Below are 21,048 nucleotides of genomic sequence, written 5' to 3'. Positions count from 1 at the left end.
GGTGGTATCGTAAACACTTTTCATGGACTTAGTCATGGCCCTGCGAAAATCGATCTTTAGCCTGTAGTCTGATCTGTTGAGTAGTTATTGCACGAGCCTTGAAATACGAATCGACAAAAGGGCACAATTCCTGATTTTCAAGTAGACGATCGGAAGCAATTTGCTCTCTTGATGTGCCTGCACAGAACGGCACGTGAATTCGCCACGAAGGTCTTGGAGCTGGCGGGAAATACAGTTCGTAAGAATCTTCGTACTCAGGAGAACGTTCGTGGCTATTTCCTCTGTAAGTGCTTCTTGTTTCCGATGGATATCTTCTCCTTGGTGGTGATCTTCTGCTTGGTGGTGATCTAGATCTTTTGGGCGATCTGGATCCTGAAATTCGTCTGATCAAGGGTGGTGTTCTTGGACCTCGAGATGGCTTCTGTGAAAACATAAACTTTGCTTGCACGACGGCGCTGGACGGCGCTTTAAAAACACATGTTATTTCTATGAAACGGATGTAACGTTGCTTCAAAACTGATCTGACGCATAAAATTGGTGTCAACAATGTTTCGTTTGCACATTGGCTGCAAAAATAACGCATACATTGTAATGCGGGTGCAATAAATCTAGGCAGCGGAATTTTACCGAAACCTTCCGTTACGACACAGCGATTAAAACAAAAATTAATTGTAGCAAAACAACAATTAACGAAGTGGTTGCTATAGTTGTATATAATTTCAAAGATATTTCGGGTAAATAATTTCGCGATCTTGTTAAAAATAATCATTCCTTATTGGCAAAAGTTAAGGTTAACGGAAAGTATTCATGGGTTGAATCTGAAAAATAATTTGATTTGTTGTTTTTGAAACCTTTTATTTTCTTTGTTTTTGTATTTTGCCTGTAACTATCATGGAAATGTAAAACATCATCAAACTCAAACGTAACAATTCTACTTTCGTTTTACTTTCCGGCAAACAAATGTCCTCTTTTTGGGTGCTAAAAATATGGTAGCCCTAATTAAAGGCTAATTATCTAAGTTATCTTATACTGCGTCACACATGAGTGCCCGATACGGTCAGTACTTTTGTCACGTGTTTAAATATCATTACGTGTAGTTACTACTTACTAGTTTGGTTTGTTGACATTTTATTGAGAGGGCAAAACAAGTTATTTCCCTTGGATTTATTACCTAAAATGTGTATAAACCTTAATCTATTTTAATTGCTGAATGTTTAAGGCTTTGTGATTTAGCACATAAAAGGTCTACAAAATACGACATACCGCAACGTATGTTATTTGGGCGCTCTTTCACTATTGTACGTAAAAAGTTATGCAAAAAATAAAAATAATAATACCGCATACCACAATGCATATTGTTTGGATTAGGGTGCGGGTTAGCGTTTGGTTGAGGGTGGGTCAAGTTATTATTAATAATAAACATAATATTACTTGACCCACCCTCACCCAAACGCAAACCCGTACCCTAACCCAAACAATATGCGTTGTGGTATGCGGTGTTATTATTATTTTTTTTTTGCATAACTTTTCATGTACAATATTGAAAGAGCGCCGTTATTTGGGTAAGGATGCGGGTTAGCGTTTGGTTTGTGTGGGTCAAGCTTTACTATTAAATAATAATATCTGACCCACATATCCAACCCCTAATCTAAACCCAATGTGCGTTGATTTTTGTAATTGTTTGAACGCTACGCAAGGATTGTAGACCAGCGGCCTAAAATGTAATAATATGCCTGAACTTTTGGCACTGTTCTGGAAACCTCCACTTTTTTCTATAGTAACGAAATTCACAGTAACAAAACTGAGTTATTAAATTTTAAATTTCAAGTGAGAAATAAATATGGAAAAATAAATGAAATAATGGTAGTACTTGACCACCTGCCTTATTGCATTCTAGTCCCTTCCCGCCAGAGGTCTTTGGCATCGAATGCTTGTCCAAAAATCACGCCAGTGACGTCATTTGGCGTGGAATATCGCCGGCCTAATCAATTTACCAAAAACAAAATTTGGTATCGCCCCATTTTGACCTAGCACTTTAGCCCCAAAAATTTTAGCGTAAATCTTTTGGTGGCTTGTACGAAAAATAAATTTATGCATGATAAATTATTTGAAAATAACTTTTTACCGCAATACTAAGAATGATCTATATTCTTTAATAAAGAAAAAATTGCAAAAATTACAATAAATATTAACTTTTGCAATAAATGGAGTAAAAATGCCTAATTCAAAATTTTAACTATTTTCATCATATAGAGAATTTGTAAATATCATGGATCAAAATGTGCTTTTTATGTTTTTATTCTACTTTACCACTGGCAATTGTGGGCAACACTTTTCTCCACTTAAAGACGACATAATGTACAGAATAAACTGGCTCAGCGCTGCTCAAACTTCCCAGAGTATCGAATCGCCAATGCATGAGTACAGCCCCGATGATTCTTTTATCATCACGTCAGCAAACAATGAGCAATATAGCTGTACAATCCCAACCAAAATCACAGCGGATTCTCTGAAAAACGATGATGGCATGGCTAGTGAAACTTCACCGCACAAAGTTCTCGCCCCAATATTTAAAAACTCCATTTGTTCTTACCGGTATGAACCCTACTGGACTTACGAGTTGTGTCATGGGAAACAAATTCGACAGTATCATGAAGAACGTGTAAGCACAAGCGGTAAAAGTGACAAGAAAAATAAAATCGTTCTGCAAACAGAAAGCGGCCAAAAAATTGTTATGGACAATACCGATGACAAGGGAGCGCATGTCAAGACCACAGAGTATGTTCTAGGAAAGTTAAACGATAAAATAGATAAGGATGGGGTTATGATTGAGCCTGGTGAATGGCCAATCCCTCAAAATGAGATTCCAACGAAGGTGATTGATGGAGTGAAAACACCATACTACCCTGTGGAAATGAAAGATGGAACGCCTTGTGATTTAAAGGTATACATATTACACTAATTATATAGCCCGGAAATTTATTTGGGACATATCTTGTTTTTGCCGCTATTCTTTTTCGGTTTCCTATGGCATGTTTCAGACCGATTTTTGTCCGAAGCTTTATAGAAAAAGTAGACATGGTAGAACTTTCAAATTTTCAGACATGGCGTAGAATGGTATGAAGGTGCCATGTCGAGGTTTATGAGGCTGTACCCCTAGGGGCCTCTGACTGGGAGGCCAAAAACCTAAAATATTGTGACGTCATCGTTTTAGCTCTTTGTAGCTATCTACTCCTACCTAGCGGCAAAAAACTTGTTGCACTAAGGGGCTGCTGACGTCATGCTGCGCTTCATTGTTCGAAGTGGCTGCGTTAGTAAAACTGGGCGCGTGCGACTTGCATTTAAGAAAGAGGCTTCACTTCGTAAAATAACCTACTACTGTTACAAAACAACATATTTTACTGCCGCAAATATAAATGCGAAATCTGGTGGCAGTGTACGCCTTTCTATTTGCACCTGTTGCGCATTTTACTCCAATCAAACATATCAACACCAGGCCTAAACAAAATGAAATTGTACAAGGGCCGCAGCAAGCAAAACATAAGCTGAATGCGGACCAAGCCAGGGTAAAATATTACCGAGCAAAATTTGCAAAAGCATAGCAAACTATAGGCGTTTAATAATTTTACGAGAATTATTATATTTGCTTTTTAAACTAGTTACCTCGTCAAAATTCAATAACATGGCCGCACGGATTATCTACATAAATTTTTTATCAAATACACTTCTCTTTCATTTCCCAAATACCTTGCCTTTATTATTGCGGTATTACATGAAGAGGCAAGGCCAGTATAAAATGAAGTTTCATCCATCGTAAAGCAGGGAGGCATTGCTCGAAACTTCATTTATATGACGTTCGTGAACTATGTTGCCAGATTGAATCATCAGTTAAAAAAGCCTGTAAATTTTCTTGAAGGTAAAGCTTTCAGGCGTCAAGTGCCAGTTTGTCACTGTCTGGGAAATAGAATTTTTGTTTTGAAGCGGCAAAAAAAAAAAAAATAATAAATGAATAAAATATTTTGATTTCAAAACGATTCTAAAATTAATTTTGCAGAGTTTTTACCAAACTAACGTATAAGAAAATTAAACCCTGGCAACTACCCCTTTCGTATCTGAGACATAAGTTAAGGCAGGTGATTTTCGGCCCATATTTGTTTTTGCTTGCAGAAAAGGAAATAAAAGAACAGGCAATGTTTATACTAAACCACAAATCAAAGTTAAATTAATAATATTTGAAAGCAACCCTAATAAACAACGCTATTTATAATGGTCCACAATCTCTCTCCCCCCCCCCTGAAAAAAAAACAAACTAAATTTATAACTAGACGGGGGTGCGGTTGTTGTATATTTTGTCAGGGGATATATTTTCAGGGCTTAGTGTTTATTTTCAATTTTTACTTTATTTTAATTTTTTTTTTTTTAAATTTTTTTTTAATATTTTGTATTGTGTACTTTATATTATATATTTTGTTTTTCATTTTCCTTAACTTGTTTCTGCAAGCAAAAACAGATATGGGCCGAAAACTTCCCCACTTAAAATATGCCTTTGATGCGAAAGGGGTTCAAATATGGCGTAGAATTTGGGGAATGATCGAAACATATATTTGATAAATAGAATTTACTTAGATAATGCATATGGCTATTTTATTCAATTTTGACCAGCTTACGTGTTTGAAAATCAAATATTATCATTCTCTTAAAGACTAAAAATGGTTTAACGCCTATGGTTTGCTATACTTTTGCAAACTTTCACTAGGTAATTTTTTACCATAGCTTGGTCCGAGCAATCACTGTTAAAACAGGCTTTAAATCTGTCGTTTCAAACAATATGAAAAACACTATTACGTGCCTAATACGCAAACTATTAAATCGAAAGTTTTGCTAGATAAGTTTAGGCCTGATGTTGGTATGCTGGTTGGAGCAAGATGCACAACAGGTGCTAACAGAGAGGCGTAGACTGCCTTAAGATTTCGCATTTAAACTTGCGGCGGTAAATACACCCTATTGACACTTAATTATTAGGCGAAGCTTATCGCGAAGTAATTGGTCGCCCCAAAAAATGCTGACGCCGCATTTAAAGCAAGCATTATAAATGTGTCGCCGATATTCTGCCTTGAACATCCCTACTCGAAATGCTTCCCTCCGTTAATTGTACGGTGGGTGAAACTTTATTCACGGCCTTACCTCTTTGTGTATTACCGCGACAATACGATGAAATACGATTTGGAGAATATTGGAAACATCGTATTTGGAGAATATTTGCTATTTGCACCTGTTCTGTATGTTACTCCAATCCAACATATCTACACACAATTATAAGTTGTGTATAATAATATAATAACTTATGGCTTTGAAGCGAAGGGGGTTCAAATATGGCGTAGATTTTGGCAAATGATCGAAACATACATTTGATCAATAAAAATTTACGTAGATAATGCTTACGGCCATGTTATTACATTTTGGTCAGCTAGCATGTTTAAAAAGTCAATATTTTTATTCTCTCTAAATGATTTAACGTCTATGGTTTGCTATACTTTTTCCAACTTTTACTGTGTAAATTTTTACCATGCCTTGGTCTGAGCAATCACTGTTGAAACAGAGTTTAAATCTGTAGTTTTGAGCAATATGCAAACACGTTTATGTGCCTAATAAGCCACGTTTTATATTGAAAGTTTTGCCAATTTAAATCCAATAAACGCAAGATTTATTTATTTATGACGCCATGTTATGACGTAGCTTTGTAACGTCGTCGTTAAGAATGCGTTAAACTTAAGCTTTTTGTTGTTGCGGCCCTTGTATAATTATATTTGCTTAGACCTGGTGTTGATATGTTTGAATGGTGCAACAATTACAACATGTGCTAACAGAGATGTGTACACTGCCTGTAGGATTCGCATTTAAATTTGCGGTGGTAAAATATTTTGTGTTGTAAGAGCAATAGGTTTTTTTACTTAGAGAGGCCTCTTTATGAAAGGCAAGTCGCATGTGCATAGTTTTACTAGGCAAGCCACTTCCAACACAATTGTTGCACGCGCGGGACAATAGGGCGCAGCAGGGATGCCAGCAGCCGCCTCGTCGCGACGCGAGCTGGACAAAGCAAGCGAATATGAACGAATTCTGTATGAAAGTTTTTCTGCTGCTAGATGGCTGTCGTTAGCTACAAAGTGCTAAAACGCAATATTTCAGGTTTTTACCCCCCAAGCAAAGGCCCCTGGGAGTGCAGCCTCATAAACTTTTACAAAGCACCTACATACCACTCTACGCCATGTCTGAAAATTTGAAGGTTCTACGATGTCTACTTTTTCTATAAAGCTTCGGACAAAACTCGGTCTGAAACAAACCATAGGAAACCATAGGAAACCATAGGAAACCATAGGAAACCATAGGAAACCAAAAAAGAATAACGGCAAAAACAAGATATGTCCCGAAAATAAATTTTCGGCCCATATAAATATAAACTAAACCCTGAAAATATGCCCTATGGAAAAATATACTACAACCACACCCCCATCTAGTGTTTTTTATTTGTATTGTTTTTTACCAGCTGAAAATTGTGCAAGTGTTTATTGTAGCCTGTATATTCTTAGTGTATATTATTACTCATAACTACAGCCCCTCTTATTCGCTAAAATATATATGTTACATTTATACTTATATTTTGTTATGCTATAAATTTTTCTATGCACTTTTGTTATTGTTTGAAGAACTCACTAGTTAAGTTTCATCTTTTCCCATTCATATAATTTTCCTATGGTAATGTTTTGTTAAATTTATCTTTTAGGTGTTTCAATATAGAAAACACATGTTGTTTTGCAGAGCGGCTTAAATCGTCACAGCACCATTTTGTACATTTGCAAACCAGATGGACATAATGAGATACTATCCATCAGTGAAATAAGCTCTTGTGTTTATGAACTGATTGTCCTATCTCCCAATCTGTGTGCTGTACCTCAGTATAACGTAAGCATGTGTTTAGGCTTGTTATGTCAAGAAGAATGTGTATAATGCAGCAATGAGTACCTAATATATCTACAGGCTAAATTTTTAAATAATGGTGATATGTTTTGCAATTCGAAAATTTGTAACCATCTCATGTATGCATGACACTTTTTTCACATTAACTTAAAAAAAATTAACTTAAATTGATATGGAGTTTAAAAATATTGATAGGCAAGTTGCCTCCAACACTAAGTCCTGTTTATACCATTGTTACTTTTACCCTGTCATCGTAAACACAATATGTTTATACACAACATATTAGCACAAATTTGTCACTTAAATCAGTGGTTGTCAATCCTTTTTTGTCACCGGCCCAAAATATTTTTTCCAGATCTATTAAAGGCCCTACAGAAACAGGGAAGGATCCATGATTTTTGTTTGGATTGTAGAAAGAAAATTTTTAGCATGACGTTACAAAGTTACGTTAGAATACAATTAATCTTAAAAACACCTGTTGATTTAAGCAAACTCACGCGCAAATCTACAGCTAAAATCCAGTCTATTAAATTAAAAAAAAATCTTAATGATAAGAATTAGTGAAACTATAGTTGTAATTGTGACTTCTAAACCTAATTGTAATCCATAAACTGACAATGTGTTCTGTTCCTTGCCAGGTGGAGAAAAAAGGAGTAAATGACATTCAGTGTATTCCTGTTGGGGATTCCCCAAAGAAGCCCAAAGCTTTCAGGGAAATTGAAGAATCTCTTGAAGGTCGGACATTTTTCTCTTGATAAATATCCTGATTCAGTTATGTCTGTTTAACTCTATATACAGAACTCATTTATTCTTTCATAAACATGCTCAAGTCAACAATACCCTTTCTTACATTTTTTTAAAGCTAAAGCCCAAAGCATCACCAACAATGCTTATTTTTCATGTTCTTAAAAGAACAAATATCCGAAGACCGGTTGATTTGTAAAAATAAAAATGATGTTTTTTGACCAATTTTAGGTCTCTTCATATTATTATAGGTCTAATAAGTTTTGAATAAATTGGGGACATTTTTATCTTCTTTTACTCATCCAATCTTTCAGAAATTTTCTCAAGTGAACAATAAGATAGTACTTAAATATTTTTAGAGCCAAAGCCCAAAGCATCACCAACAACAGTTAAGAGCGATGTACCTGTCAAAAATGACCTTAGACGAATCGATGAGTCTGTCATCTCGCCACTTGTTGATAAATCTTTATTGAATGATTTTCTTGCTGGAACTTTCTGTCTTACTGGGGGTTCAGGGTGGTGGAGGTAGGTGGTTTGCTTTTCAACTGTTATGCAAAACAAATAAAGATTAGCCTACATCATCTTATTCCGAAAAGTTATCAATTCTAAATCGCAAAATCTTGCTTTTTGTTATTTTACCAATATGTAGATCATCGACTCATATAGGGGTGGAGTATTTTATGTACTGCCTGACTCGTTAAGTAAACCTAAAACTGTATTGTTACAATTTTGTGAAATTTTTGTTGGAAACCAACACTTCAAAATGTAGAACAAAAGTTCAAATTTTATAACACTAAAATTTGTAATGATTGTATAATATTATGTCCTGTCTTGTTATTTATAATTTTTAGATATGAGTTTTGCTATGGAAAGCATGTACACCAATTCCACAATGATGTAAAGCTTGGTAGGACAACTGTGGTCGTTGGAAAATGGAATAAGGATATTCACCTACTCTGGGCCGCAGAGAAGTCATCCAAACCAAAAATTTCGCAAAAAAATAAAAATGTAAGTTAGAAAGCCTGGGAAATAATCCCAGTTTTGTAAAGCTGTATATCAGAGGTTTTTAAACTTTGTGTCGATTCAGTTTCGAATTTAACTTGTCTGCGGTACTATATGCTTTCAGTAATTCAGTTAATCTAGATTTTGCAAACGCGCTGCAAGATACGAAGTTTAGAATCACTGCTAAAGATAGTTTATAACCAATTAAATTAAACAACCACGCTTAAAGTGTGTAATATGGCAGTACACTTGATTTGTATCGTTTCATACCATGTTTAGCTCTATCGCCCTTTTACCCAACAAACAACATCACTCAGTTTTGTTACTCATAGTAGTTTTCCCTAAACGCTGCTTCTAAAATAATTTGCCCACTAAATATGGACATTTATTGTGCTGCTTAGGGCAAAGAGGTCGTAACCACGGTCCAGCATTTCTACAGCAACGGTGACGTCTGCGACAAGACGGGGAAACCCCGGCAGGTGGTAGTGCGCCTAAAGTGCAAAAAAGACGCCGCTAGTCCCCACGCGGTGTCGCTGTACCTCCTGGAACCAACGACCTGCCAATACATTCTTGGCATCGAGTCGCTAATCGTTTGCGATTTACTGGATTCCGCCGATGAAAACGGGCTTCTGATTACAACGTAGAGTTTTGTTGCCTTTCGTTGTTGATTACAAGTCGTTTAGTATCCTACCACAGCACGGTTGTGAAATAGGAAAGTCGCAAAACGGGATAATTGTTGTTGCTAATTCTTCGTCTAACTAAGTCAGTGGTCGGCAAACTTTTTTGTCGCGGCCCAAAGTTTTCTTTTGAGAGCTGTTGAAGGCCCACTATGTAAACCAGTACGAAAACAGTGGCTGATTCAGAATATATTCGTTTTTAAGGTGAAGTATTACACTAAGGTATTCAAAAGTAACTCGCGGCCCATAAAAAATGGCTCTGCGGCCCACAGTTTGCCGACCACTGAACTAAACAATTCCTAACCTATCCATGGTGTTACGTTTTTGGTGCGCATTTTTTTTACGCATTTTTCTTTATACTGGCTGTGGTAGGATTCTAAATCCATAGTTTTGTTTCAATTATTTATGTTGCTATTCAGTCATGCCGTTCTATTTTTAGTCGTAAAATATCCCTGAACAACTGCATGCCCTGTCTTTTCGCGGTTGAAGGTACAATTTGACAGAAAAAACAAATTTTGTGGGCGAAAAATATATTTCCAATAGCTTTTTTTGGTCCTTTATCACCTAACCCAGGGTGGTCCAAGGTTGACAGCATCGCAGGCCACAATATTTCTTGCATATTCTTTGCGGGCCACAAACATAAGGTTACATCCGTACGAGGGCGTGAAATGTTTAAAATCAATAATTCACAGTGCTCGCGGGCCACGAAAAATGATGTCCACATGTGGCCCGCGGGCCTGGATTTGGACCACCCTGACCTAACCTATAAAGTTAAATTAAGGTTTCTGTATGCAGGGTCTAGTTTGACAATGTTGTTGACCATTATGTTGCGGGCCTTGCCGTTTACTAAAAAAACTGTTTTGTCGCATAAGAAAGTTAATAGAAATTACAAAGCCAAATGTCATAAATGCAACAAGATAAGTTGTACGGGTAGGTTGACTCGAATTCTTATAAAGTATTTTTCCTAACCAAGTGCTTGTTTTTTAATGCCCTCAAGTTGCACAAAAATAAATGGAATCTTTTAGTTATGTAATCCCATGACGCCATGATAAAAAACTTTCGGTTCTCTTGTCGAACTTGCGAGCGAATGTAACACTACAGCACGCGAAGCGCGAAATGTTCCAAACTTTTCCAGCTTATACGGCAGAGCAAAAAAAAATTCGGCCTACACTTTTTACACAACATTACTGTTGTAAATTGAAATTTACCCGCAATACACGACTAGGCAATTGGTAAATATCATATTTGTTTTTAATTACCAAATGGACGTTCATCCTAGTAATTTTTTCGAAGGTAATATGTGAATTTTTAAAACAGCTTGAGTTCTCCAGGTGTTGGCCAAACGTCACATAACAAAATATGTAACAAACATACTTTCTAAAAGCGAATGAAATGTTATCGTTTATTAAGTAGTCAAAAATTAGAATATACACCCCTTTTCACTTAAATGTTGTTTTTATTTTCGAAAGAGAAAACGCTCGCACGAAGCCCCGAAATGCAGTTGTCGAAAGAGATTCCTCCGAAACGTATTAACATGTATTTAGTTTGAGATTATTTTGCATTTTTTAATGTGAAAAGTATAGGTAAGATGCAGGTTTGGACAGCTTGACAAACCTAGTTTCCTTATTCAGTGAATTATAGCAAAAAATAGACGAATTATAAATCTAATTTTATTTTTAAATTGCTTATGTACTGTAAATCTAGTTCTAATCTAGTTTGGACTTTACCAAAAATGCGACTATGTCCGACGCCTTTTTTGTCACCAAGTCGTACCAAAGAATTTCAATTAATTGTCTTTAATGGGAACCACTTGTAGGTGATTTTTACAGAATAAAAAGCATATAGACTATGCTGAAACATGTAAAAATTATCACGTAAATACTTACTATTCACATTCTTATTAGTAAAAAAAATAAAATTACCGGTGTCTAATTCTGATTACAAACTAATTTAAATAAATCTAGTTGTCCAAGTCTTGTTTGTGGCGTCCATGACCTTGTTCAAACGCGAGACTCAGAATCAACAGTTTAATTGTTCCACATAGCACAAGTCGTAGCGTATGAAATGGAAATGCCCCTCTCGTTGTAGTGCAGCTAAACATCAATTTGTTTCTAAATTGCGATAAATATCAGAGCCGATACTCAACGCAAAGTAATATTGTCGGCACTCGTTGGACACTAGGACGAAAATAGTGCCGATCCGATACTGAATGATATAGGCCTATGGAGTTCAATTTCTGATGTGCGATCAAATGTCGCAATTCTTACTTAAATTTATCAAAAAACCATACAGGCTATCAAATGCTGGAGGTACCGTAACTAAACTTGTTAACGGTTATAAGCACCATTTTGACTAAATAACCATAAACAATACCCTTTGAAGTCCCAGTAAAGTCATTTGCAAAATAACTTTTAGTCCAAGTCCACGTCATTAGTGACGCTAGTCGATTTCAAGTGACATTCACATAAAAAATGAATAATCAACTTCTAAACTTCGTAAACGCGTTCTATTCTGGCCAATATTTGACAAAGCAAAAACAAAAAACGAAACAAATAGCATTAACATTGAATACATTTAATTGATGGCGTAAAAAAAAAACAATTTAAAGTAAAGTCATTTAAAAACACACTGTAAAATGGTATCAGACAGACATTTGCCACATCTATTTCGTTCTTAACTTTTTATTCAACAAACAAACAAAAATATAAACGTTTGCAATTATATTAAAGACTGCCAAAGCGCATTTTATTAATTAAAATTATCTACTGAATTACGGTTTAGTTTTATTAGAAGTTCATGGTTTTAAATTTAAATTCAATATTGAACTGATTTTACCCAAACCGCAATTTTATAGAGCTCAATATATTATTGTATTGATAAATACGTTTATGTTTTCTTTGAACAACAATATAATTAGGTTAATAGACTCAGTTTTAAATCAAAGTTTGATGAACAATGTTTTGGCTAAAGTGATATATTTTGTTGCGCATTTAACAATCTTATCTAGAGCCAAAGGCCAAGTGCATCAAAAAACGTAAGTGCAACAAAAAACCTAAATAAATATTGCTGGCGCCTGCACCACGTTTAGCAACGACTGCTTTTCTTCCAGCTTGGAAGGGGCAAAGTATTCTTTCCCTCTGCGTCATTATCGTTTCTCTTGCTTTATTCCATTTTCCTGGACCAGTCAATCTGTATTGGTAGGACGAACATCCTTCAAAAAACACCTAAATGCAAGTGCTCGTTAGCTTGATTTGATAGACACACTTTGTGGTTTAGGTCGTTTTTACATTACTTTATTTCTACGACAGGACGATCGACAAACCCACGGCTTTAAATAATCCATTAATGTTCGTTTAGATTTGGCCTGTAATACATCGTTGCAATGGCAGCTTTCACTGACCTTGTACGCAAGCATTGGGTCTTTCAATAAAATTAAGAAAACATTCGGTCGAACTCCAATCTCTTGTGCAATTTCATCCATATATGAAATAAAATCAACCTATAAAAAAGCAAATCAACATGCATATGTCGCGAATATAGGCAGTTTTATCGGTTACCGGTATATACTGTTTGCGTTTCGGTCACTAGCGTATCCGAAAGTTTAATAACATTAAAGAAAATGGAATGTGATGTCCTAATGTGTTTACGGCCACTTTTGTTACGTAAATATAGACGTGTTTGTGACAAAATGTTAATCTAAATCTAAACTATTGGTCACCCGCAAGATATTGCGGGTTGCTCACAAGAAACTTATGAGGTGACAGGTGACCCCAAAAATATATAGCATAACTTACCACCAACAAGCTACAGGAAACGTAGAACATAATTTTGTAAAAATAATAACAAATGAGTATTATTTATGCATTGGTATTCTAATATAACTCAAGTAAACCGAGCAAATTTGTTATTTCTTATATCTAGGTGTACCCATGAAGTATCTCTGGATCAAAAAATGTTGGACACCCAATATCTACAAATTGTTGAACTTAGCATTTATTAAGATAGTTGTTTAAATGATTTTAGGAAAGCAAGTCTTCCATTTGACCTTACTTACTTCAGTTTTGCTACAGAAAACCACAAAAAAGATCGCGAGAAGTGACAAACAACATAAAGGCCAAACCTTTTTATATATACTTTCTTTTTTTTTCTTTTTCTATACTTTTACAATGCAAACTTTATTTTATAGATTGCCATGTTTTGCAAGATTAGCGAATCTGTAAAATACGGTTACCCACAAGGTCAAACAACAAAAGTATTGTTTGTGGATGGCATGCGTTTGTGACTCTCTTTGATCTGCCCCTGAAAGGTGTATTGTGATGCATTTTAATTTCTTTAAGCTTCATTAAACTTTAATGTTTAAAATTCCAAGTTTCTTATATTCATGAAAACATAGACTGTCCTTACATCGATGTTTAACACGTTCGCGGGCGATCCCGAATTTTCGTTGTTTTCTTGTGGTGCGATTACCTTTACTTTCTGTACCGCTTGTTGCTGCCAGAGCCTTTCCCCAAATTTCGTCGACATGTTTTCTTCGCTTTAAGGAGTTCTTTCACACAGTTTAACCGTTTGTACACCGGTCGGTCAAATCGCGTTAAACACAAACTGTATTGTATAGCCAGCGCGATTTGACCCACCGGTGGTCGCATAATTTTAGGCAACAAAGCTTAACTATTTGCTTGTGTGATAGATCGTATAGGTACTATATAGTGAGTAATTTCTGTTTTAATTGTTTCAAAATGAATCCTGCATCGTTTTATGATAGAAGAAGTGCCGCTAATTTTGAGGAATCTTCAGTTAAGAAAAAAAAAGTGTAAACCTACTGTGAAGGCTGCTGAGCAAACCATATTTATGGTTTTCCAGGTTTAAAATGAAGCATTCTGTCGGAAAATTAAGTGACAAATGTGCTTTTCTATTATAATGAAATTACAAAGAATTTTACCTTTTGTCTGAGTTGCGCAAGAACTGTGAAACAAGAAAAAACGCAAAAAAATAGTAGCAGTAATTTTTACCGTAAGAACCACCGGTTGTCAGGGCTGCGGAGTCGAACTCGGGATTCGGGACTCGGGTAAAACCACGTAAAACTACCCGAGTCCAGAGTCCGACATGCGCATGCGCAGTACGAAATTTAAAAACTGATACCACGGCCAACTGGAAATTGTTAAGGTGGAATAGCTTATGGTGGAATATTTTTCAACCATGTATTGTGAGTTAATGAAATTTACAACACCCCTAGGCCTATACGTAAATTGCTGAATATTCACGTTATTTTTTTAGTTACGTAAATTGACGAAATACAGGCTGTAGAGTCAAGGCAGGACTCGAGACTCGACGAAATCGCACATTTGCCCGGAGTCGGACTCGGGACTCGGGAGTCCGACTCGGGTTTAGTTTTTTGGCCGGAGTCGGACTCGGGTTGTTTTAAACCGACTCCAGAGCCCTGCCGGTTGTTCACGACCATTTTTACGCATGACCCACTCATGGATCGCATCGCCGTGAACGTGTTTGGTCATTACATAAGGATCTATCAATGACCTAATAATGTACCGTAACTGAAGAATACGATTCAAACCTGAACTGTAAATCTAGGTGAATCGTTATAACGCCATCGTCTTTTTTGTTCTCTTACTGCAATGTCTCTCTCCATTGCTTGCCGAGAAGGAAGTTTGGAAAGACCTAAAGCATATTTATCGTTACTTACACTATATAGTGTAATAAATGTGCTTTGCTGAAAACTAAACAAAAAAAGCAAATAGTGTATACTTGTAGAACGTGCATTTATGTTAGGTTGGAGTTTTTAGGTGTGCATTTCTTCACTGTTTTACTTAAAAATCATTTTAAGCGATGTAATAGTTCACCATATAAACTTGTTTTTTTCGTTTTTAAGTTGCTCTAAACACAAATGAAAGTTACCTTTAAACACCCTTGTCACCCATCTGCATTGCATTTCAGATATTGGAACAGTTGCACCATGTGGTTGAATGCCTCCAACTGAAGCAAGGGTTCCCATTTCGAGACTTGGTGGCCACATAAGCTTGTACAGTTTTAAGTGTCTGCTTTCCGGCTATAACAAAATCAAACAAAAAACTCTTATCTTCAAGAAAAACAGGTAGGCCTACTTGTAATACCGGCACCCTTAAACTTTATTTATACAGAAATGTACTGAAACCTAAATTAAGGTCAAAAATCTTGCTTTCCTATTTGTCTACATCAGTAGTTCTGAAAACGTTTTAAACGTCCAACACTAAAATCATTTTAGGTCGCGTGCTCCTGGGTTGGCAAGACGTCGTGGACTTCTGTCTAAAAACTCTTCATTAACCCTATAAAAGTTGTCCTTATAGCCCTTAGAAGTCTATGGAGCATGGTTTAAGAGCACCTGGTTTATAGCTATAGCGTAAAATTGTTATTATCACGTAAATGTATAGGTAACTTTACCTTTAAAAACTATACATCAAAAACCGTAAACGTTTAGGCTGCACAACGCAAACAACATATCAAACCTTAACTTTACTAACCTCAATTAGAGATCTATCCAAAAATGGAAAGGAAAAGTTATAACCAGTTGCAAAGATAACAATGTCGATTTCCTCAAAGGCGCCATCTTCAAAAATCACTCCAGTTTTGGTGAATTGTTTAATATTTCCTTTAATAGTAAGTGATCCATTCAGAATGCAATTAGGCAATTCATCATTAGTCATTGATTGCTTCAAGTAAAACGTTAAAGTTGACCAACACGTTACGTCTAAGTTTATGGCTTTATATACAACATTCTTGGCTTAGGTGTGTTTAAATAATTTAATTATTGTCACATTTGTATCATTAAACTGAATATAAATCAACCGACACATCTTACATTACTTCCTTAAACTATATATTTGTTATATGGAAAAGTTGTTGCTTAGCTTAACCATATTAGAATACGTAGAGTAAGATAAATACAAACTAAAAACCTCCGCAAACTTTCCGTGATTTGGCCGCAATCCATATATTTGATGATCAAACTGTTTGTTTAACATTGCTTCAGTCACATAACTTAGGTAGCTTACTGGTAGTAATGCAGACCTCCATTTCCTAAACCTGAAAATTAGGTTGCATATTTAATATTTATTCTATGTTCGTTATTTGCTTTAATTTGAGTTTTGTTTGGGCATAATATGACTGTTTTAGGTTGGATTACAATTAACCCCACTGACATATAATTTAGCATATTTCACTTATTCCACGATTTCTGGTTTATTGGTTATAATGTTGCTGTTTTAACCATTGTACCTAGTATTAAGGAGCATGTCGTTTGGGAAGCCATGGTCTCCCATTCTTCTCACAACCCAAGTCCCTCTTCTTGTACTAAGAAATACCTGCGTAACACACAAAGTAACTTTTATTTTTGGGAAAAACTATACCCAAACGTGTTTTTGTTTTGATTTTAAACTATTGTTTTTTATTTTTTTAATTTTAATTGGGCCGATGTGCTGTATAATTACGATTGATCAATTTTTCACGATTGCAAACATAAAGTTGTGCCTATACGCTGTAGTTTGTGAACTGGAAGTGTTCGTTTTTTACTATTTTGATATTTTAACATTTTCAGGCATTGCCAATGCGCTCTAAATATTTATGTTGATGAACACGAAAAAAATGACTTTGTAACTTGTCATTATGCCACGTGTTTCTTATACTTTTGCCAATATGAGTCAAAAAGCAACACAAAAAGGGAGAACCAACCTTTCTACTAACTCTACTTAGCTCTACAGAAATGTCACCACCAGAATTTCCTGCACCAACAACTAAAATATTTTTGTCTTCGTAACCCTTTTCGTGCCGATAAGAAATGCTGTGCAGATACTGTCCTTCGAAATTGCAAAGTCCTAATACAAGTTAACTTAATGAGCTGGAGAAGTTAATGTGTTTATATATTGGTCTGCAAAGGGTATTTAGCGCAGGGTTTGGGGATTTCCCTGAACTGTCAGGCAAATTAGTGTTGGGTGTCTGCGTTAGGAAAAGTTGCCATATAATGTAATTAATTTACAAATACCGTTTCTGATAATTGTGTAGGCCTATCCGGAAATTTGTTCAAACTTATTCACTCTTTAATTATTAGATTTAGATTTACGAGAAGTATAATTTCCTATATTTTTTATAAGTAGGGGTTTTAGGATTCCTATAGTCCAGTGTTATTCGGCTTTGGTTTCTGGAGCAATTTTAACGTTTCGTTTGATTTCCGATTTGACCACGGTTATGTTAAAAGAGGTTGAGTATTGGTTTGGGGTTCGATAAAATTAACCAGCTTAAAGAATTGGGTTCACGTTTTTGCTAAGCACTTTTTTAACGATTGATCGCCAAACATTTTTTAATTGTGACAAACGAGACAAATTGAACCATAAAACTTTTTTTTAAACTTGGCTGTTCAAAATATAAGTTGTGATGTCATGCTGAAGTTAACCGCTTTTTTAGAGGTTGGGATTATGTTAAGGTGTAGGTTAAGTCAAAATATTCGATTTAGTTTCAGTTCAGCTTGTTCAATTACGAAAAAACAATTTGATTTGGCTAAAAGCTCGATAAAAAGAAAAACACGGTTCGGGTTCGGTTTGAACCGCTTGAAGCAGCGTGCAAATGTTACGATGTTACCTTGAAATTTGTTGAATGGCAGATTTGGCTCAGCATGATGACCGACAGCAGTTATCACACCGTCAAACGTTTCGGTTGTCACCTTAAATGTTTCGGTATTTTTGGACTTTACATTCCTGAAAATAAAATTTTAACTAAACTGCCACCTAAAAAAAGGTCCATGAAAGTAAATACCTAAAAAAGGTCCAGAAAAAGTAAATATATTAAAATTAAACGAATAGCCAAACATTAAGAAGGTAAATGGTTGTTGCTTTTAGTTTTAAACCTCTGAATTTTTCGTAGCTTAGAATTTGTTTCACAATTTACAATTAAAGTAGGGCATACAGAAATATTTTTGTTTCGCATTGATGGGAATTGTGGAAAAATTCCTATCCAATGTTTTGATTTAATTTTTTCAAGTAAATGTCAAATATTATGTCCTACCAACGACCAGTTTGAAGATAGTCGTCTGCAAACTCGCACGAAACCACTTCCGTGTGAAAAGTAATGTGCTTGTCCAACTTAAACCTAAAACAAATATAGAATAAAAAACATTGAGTAAACCACATTGTGGACAAGAAAAAAAAAATACAAAAAAAACACATTGAGAAAGCTCATTGAGAGTTAGAGCCCTGTAATCGAACGTACGAATATGGCAAATTGCTGAACTTACAAAGAAAGAAAAAAGTTCAAGCAGTTACCGCTATTTGTAAGTTAATAAAATCCGAACCTTACACGGGTCATTCCAAATTAATTTTGACATAGATCTCTTTAAAAGTATAATTTGGGGTAAAAAGCCTCAAAGTGTGTACTTTAAATTAGGAAATATAAAACTATAAGAAGTTATGTTGTTATGAAAGTACTTTGAACAACAATTTGCGAGACAACCGCTGCTGGTAAAAAATATAATGAATGTTACTTTGTGCAGTACATCCTGAAGTATTCCATAACAAGGGTGTGATGCATGTAATTAGGAAATTCCTTTGGAATCGGGAAATCGGAAAATCCCATCATTTCTTTGCTGGTGTTGATGGTTGTCGACTTATAAACACTAGCACCATTTTTCTCACTTTCCTCATAACGCCACAAACCTATAATCAGAAATAAAAAAACACGAATAAAAATAAATACTAAATGTAGTGTTAAAGTATGCGTTTTCAAGGAGATGAATATATGTCCCATGCTTTCGAAAACCAACGTATTACTACTTTAAACTTACCACCGATATCATGACTTCTTTCGTAACAGACTGCCACAATATCTTCATCCAAGCAACATTTAATAGCAGTAAGGCCGCTCGCCCCGGCTCCTATTATAAGGACCTTCTTGCTCATAATATAAATCAAAAAGTACAGGACATTCAGGAAAACCTTTAAAAGAAAAAGGTTTTGGTTAAAAAACTTGCAATTATTTGGACTCGTATGTTGCTTATTTCTGCATAGCATGAGTTGCATATAAATTAAATAATAAAGCTTACGTTTTCTAAGTTCCGTGTTGTCCATGTTTAAATTCGAATTATTTATTTTTCGTAGGGCAATGTTTTACCACTTATATTACAAAAATGAACCATTTCGACAGAAATGTTATACAATTTCTATTTACTCTTCCAAGACGGGTATTTCGTTTGGCAACCTATTTAGTCTGAGAAGCCCAAGCATTAGTCAGCTATAGTGGGGTTATGTCATAACAAAACAATCGATCTAAGTTGTTTGTTTTACATAAATAAATGTGTGACATAGGTCACAGACCTAACAGACCTCTTCTATTTCTAATTATCCCTTACTAATAGTGAATTTCAATTATATTCGTTGTTATATATCCAGCACTGATAAGCACATATAGTTTCCCCCATAAAGATATATTATAATACTACAAAAATGTTAAAAAGCGCCTTAAAATAGTATTGAGAACTCAGCCCTAAGCACACTCATTAACCTGCAAAGTCACTCCCGGTTGTTGAGTTTTGAACCCACCCCCCTCCTAAAGATTTGCTCATTAATATTGGTTTTCTCAGCTAGTACAAAACATCGATAAAAAAAAACATTGATTACAGACGACTCGGTTCATCTTTGTTTATTGACAAAATATTAGAAGTGACAGCTCTGTGCTACGTTTTGACAGGAAGGCGACATTTCGTTTCCTCTTTTGCAATTCTCGGTATTTGCGTTAAACATTCTCGCTTATTCGTTTTATAACGACAAATTTTGTTTGCCATGTTTGCCTGTGTCATATGATCGCATTTGAATTGCTGTTACTGATATTTTTCAAGTTAATCTTTTAGTGAGGCCTGCAATGATCATTATAAACGATATATTTTGTGCGAACTCCTGGTCCGACTGTATCTCTTCCAGGAGGTCATCATGTTTAACAGAAAACATCTGAACATCTGTAAACTTATATTGCTTACATGCAAAGCGGCTTTTTTAACGTTTTTTTACAAAAGTAAAACGCTATTAATTCACCTCAGTATTATAGTAATAATCAGTTACGCCACGAAGCAATGCAAAAGTAGATTTGTTACAAAACAGACACTGATGGCTCCCAATGGCGAGGAAATATGTCAAAACAAACATTTGGTTATGGAAGAAGTATTTAAAGTTTTTTACGTATAGGAAGCCCAAAAAGTGGTCAAAGTGCCTCTCACTTACGCGTACCACAGTTTGAGAAACCTTGGACTAGATCGAGAAACTTTGTATTGTATGAATTTTAAGTTATACAGACGCTGATTGTATATGGCGAACACCTCTTTACTTTAAACACTTTCTAACCAAACGAAACTAGCCCAAATAGCATCCTATCCGACAAATCAGAAAATTAATTCACATTATTGAGTTACAAATAGTTCAACCTATAGGATTCAAATTTCATTCATGTATAACTTTAAGATTTTAAACCTGCCGCACTTTGGCAACAGGATCATCGAGAGATCAAAGTAGTTTTAGATTTTACAAATCTTTTTTACCCATAGTTAAAAAGTAATCGCCCTGCAGACGACAGTTTATCGCCGCATAACTGACCAATAGATGGAAGACGTTGTGCTACATTTAGT

The 21,048-nt window shown here is 35.4% G+C and overlaps 2 protein-coding genes across 2 annotated transcripts; one reads left to right on the top strand and one right to left on the bottom strand.

Moving 5' to 3' along the window:
• Positions 1–2,240: 2,240 nt before the first annotated feature.
• On the top strand, positions 2,241–9,446 carry LOC146138383 (endoplasmic reticulum lectin 1-like). Its single transcript, XM_083393558.1, has 6 exons — positions 2,241–2,944; positions 6,817–6,960; positions 7,614–7,710; positions 8,079–8,244; positions 8,571–8,727; positions 9,123–9,446. The coding sequence occupies exons 1-6, from the start codon at positions 2,270–2,272 to the stop codon at positions 9,363–9,365; spliced, it is 1,482 nt and encodes a 493-aa protein (XP_083249684.1). The 5' UTR covers positions 2,241–2,269; the 3' UTR covers positions 9,366–9,446.
• A 2,838-nt stretch (positions 9,447–12,284) lies between these two features.
• LOC146138382 (flavin-containing monooxygenase 5-like) lies at positions 12,285–19,333 on the bottom strand. Its single transcript, XM_083394584.1, has 13 exons — positions 19,219–19,333; positions 18,919–19,090; positions 18,444–18,527; positions 18,021–18,136; positions 17,118–17,260; positions 16,665–16,750; positions 16,346–16,472; positions 15,911–16,099; positions 15,309–15,459; positions 14,968–15,071; positions 12,799–12,897; positions 12,494–12,622; positions 12,285–12,293 (listed from the first exon to the last, which is right to left on the bottom strand). Exons 1-13 carry the CDS (start codon positions 19,331–19,333, stop codon positions 12,285–12,287), a joined length of 1,524 nt encoding a protein of 507 aa, XP_083250710.1.
• Between the last annotated feature and the right edge of the window lie 1,715 nt (positions 19,334–21,048).

Source organism: Ascidiella aspersa, chromosome 7, assembly GCF_963924565.1.
Source record: "Ascidiella aspersa chromosome 7, kaAscAspe10.2, whole genome shotgun sequence".
Taxonomy (NCBI): Eukaryota; Metazoa; Chordata; class Ascidiacea; order Phlebobranchia; family Ascidiidae; genus Ascidiella; species Ascidiella aspersa.
The sequence above is the reverse complement of the archived record's forward strand: the minus strand, read 5'-3'. Positions and strand labels throughout refer to the sequence as shown.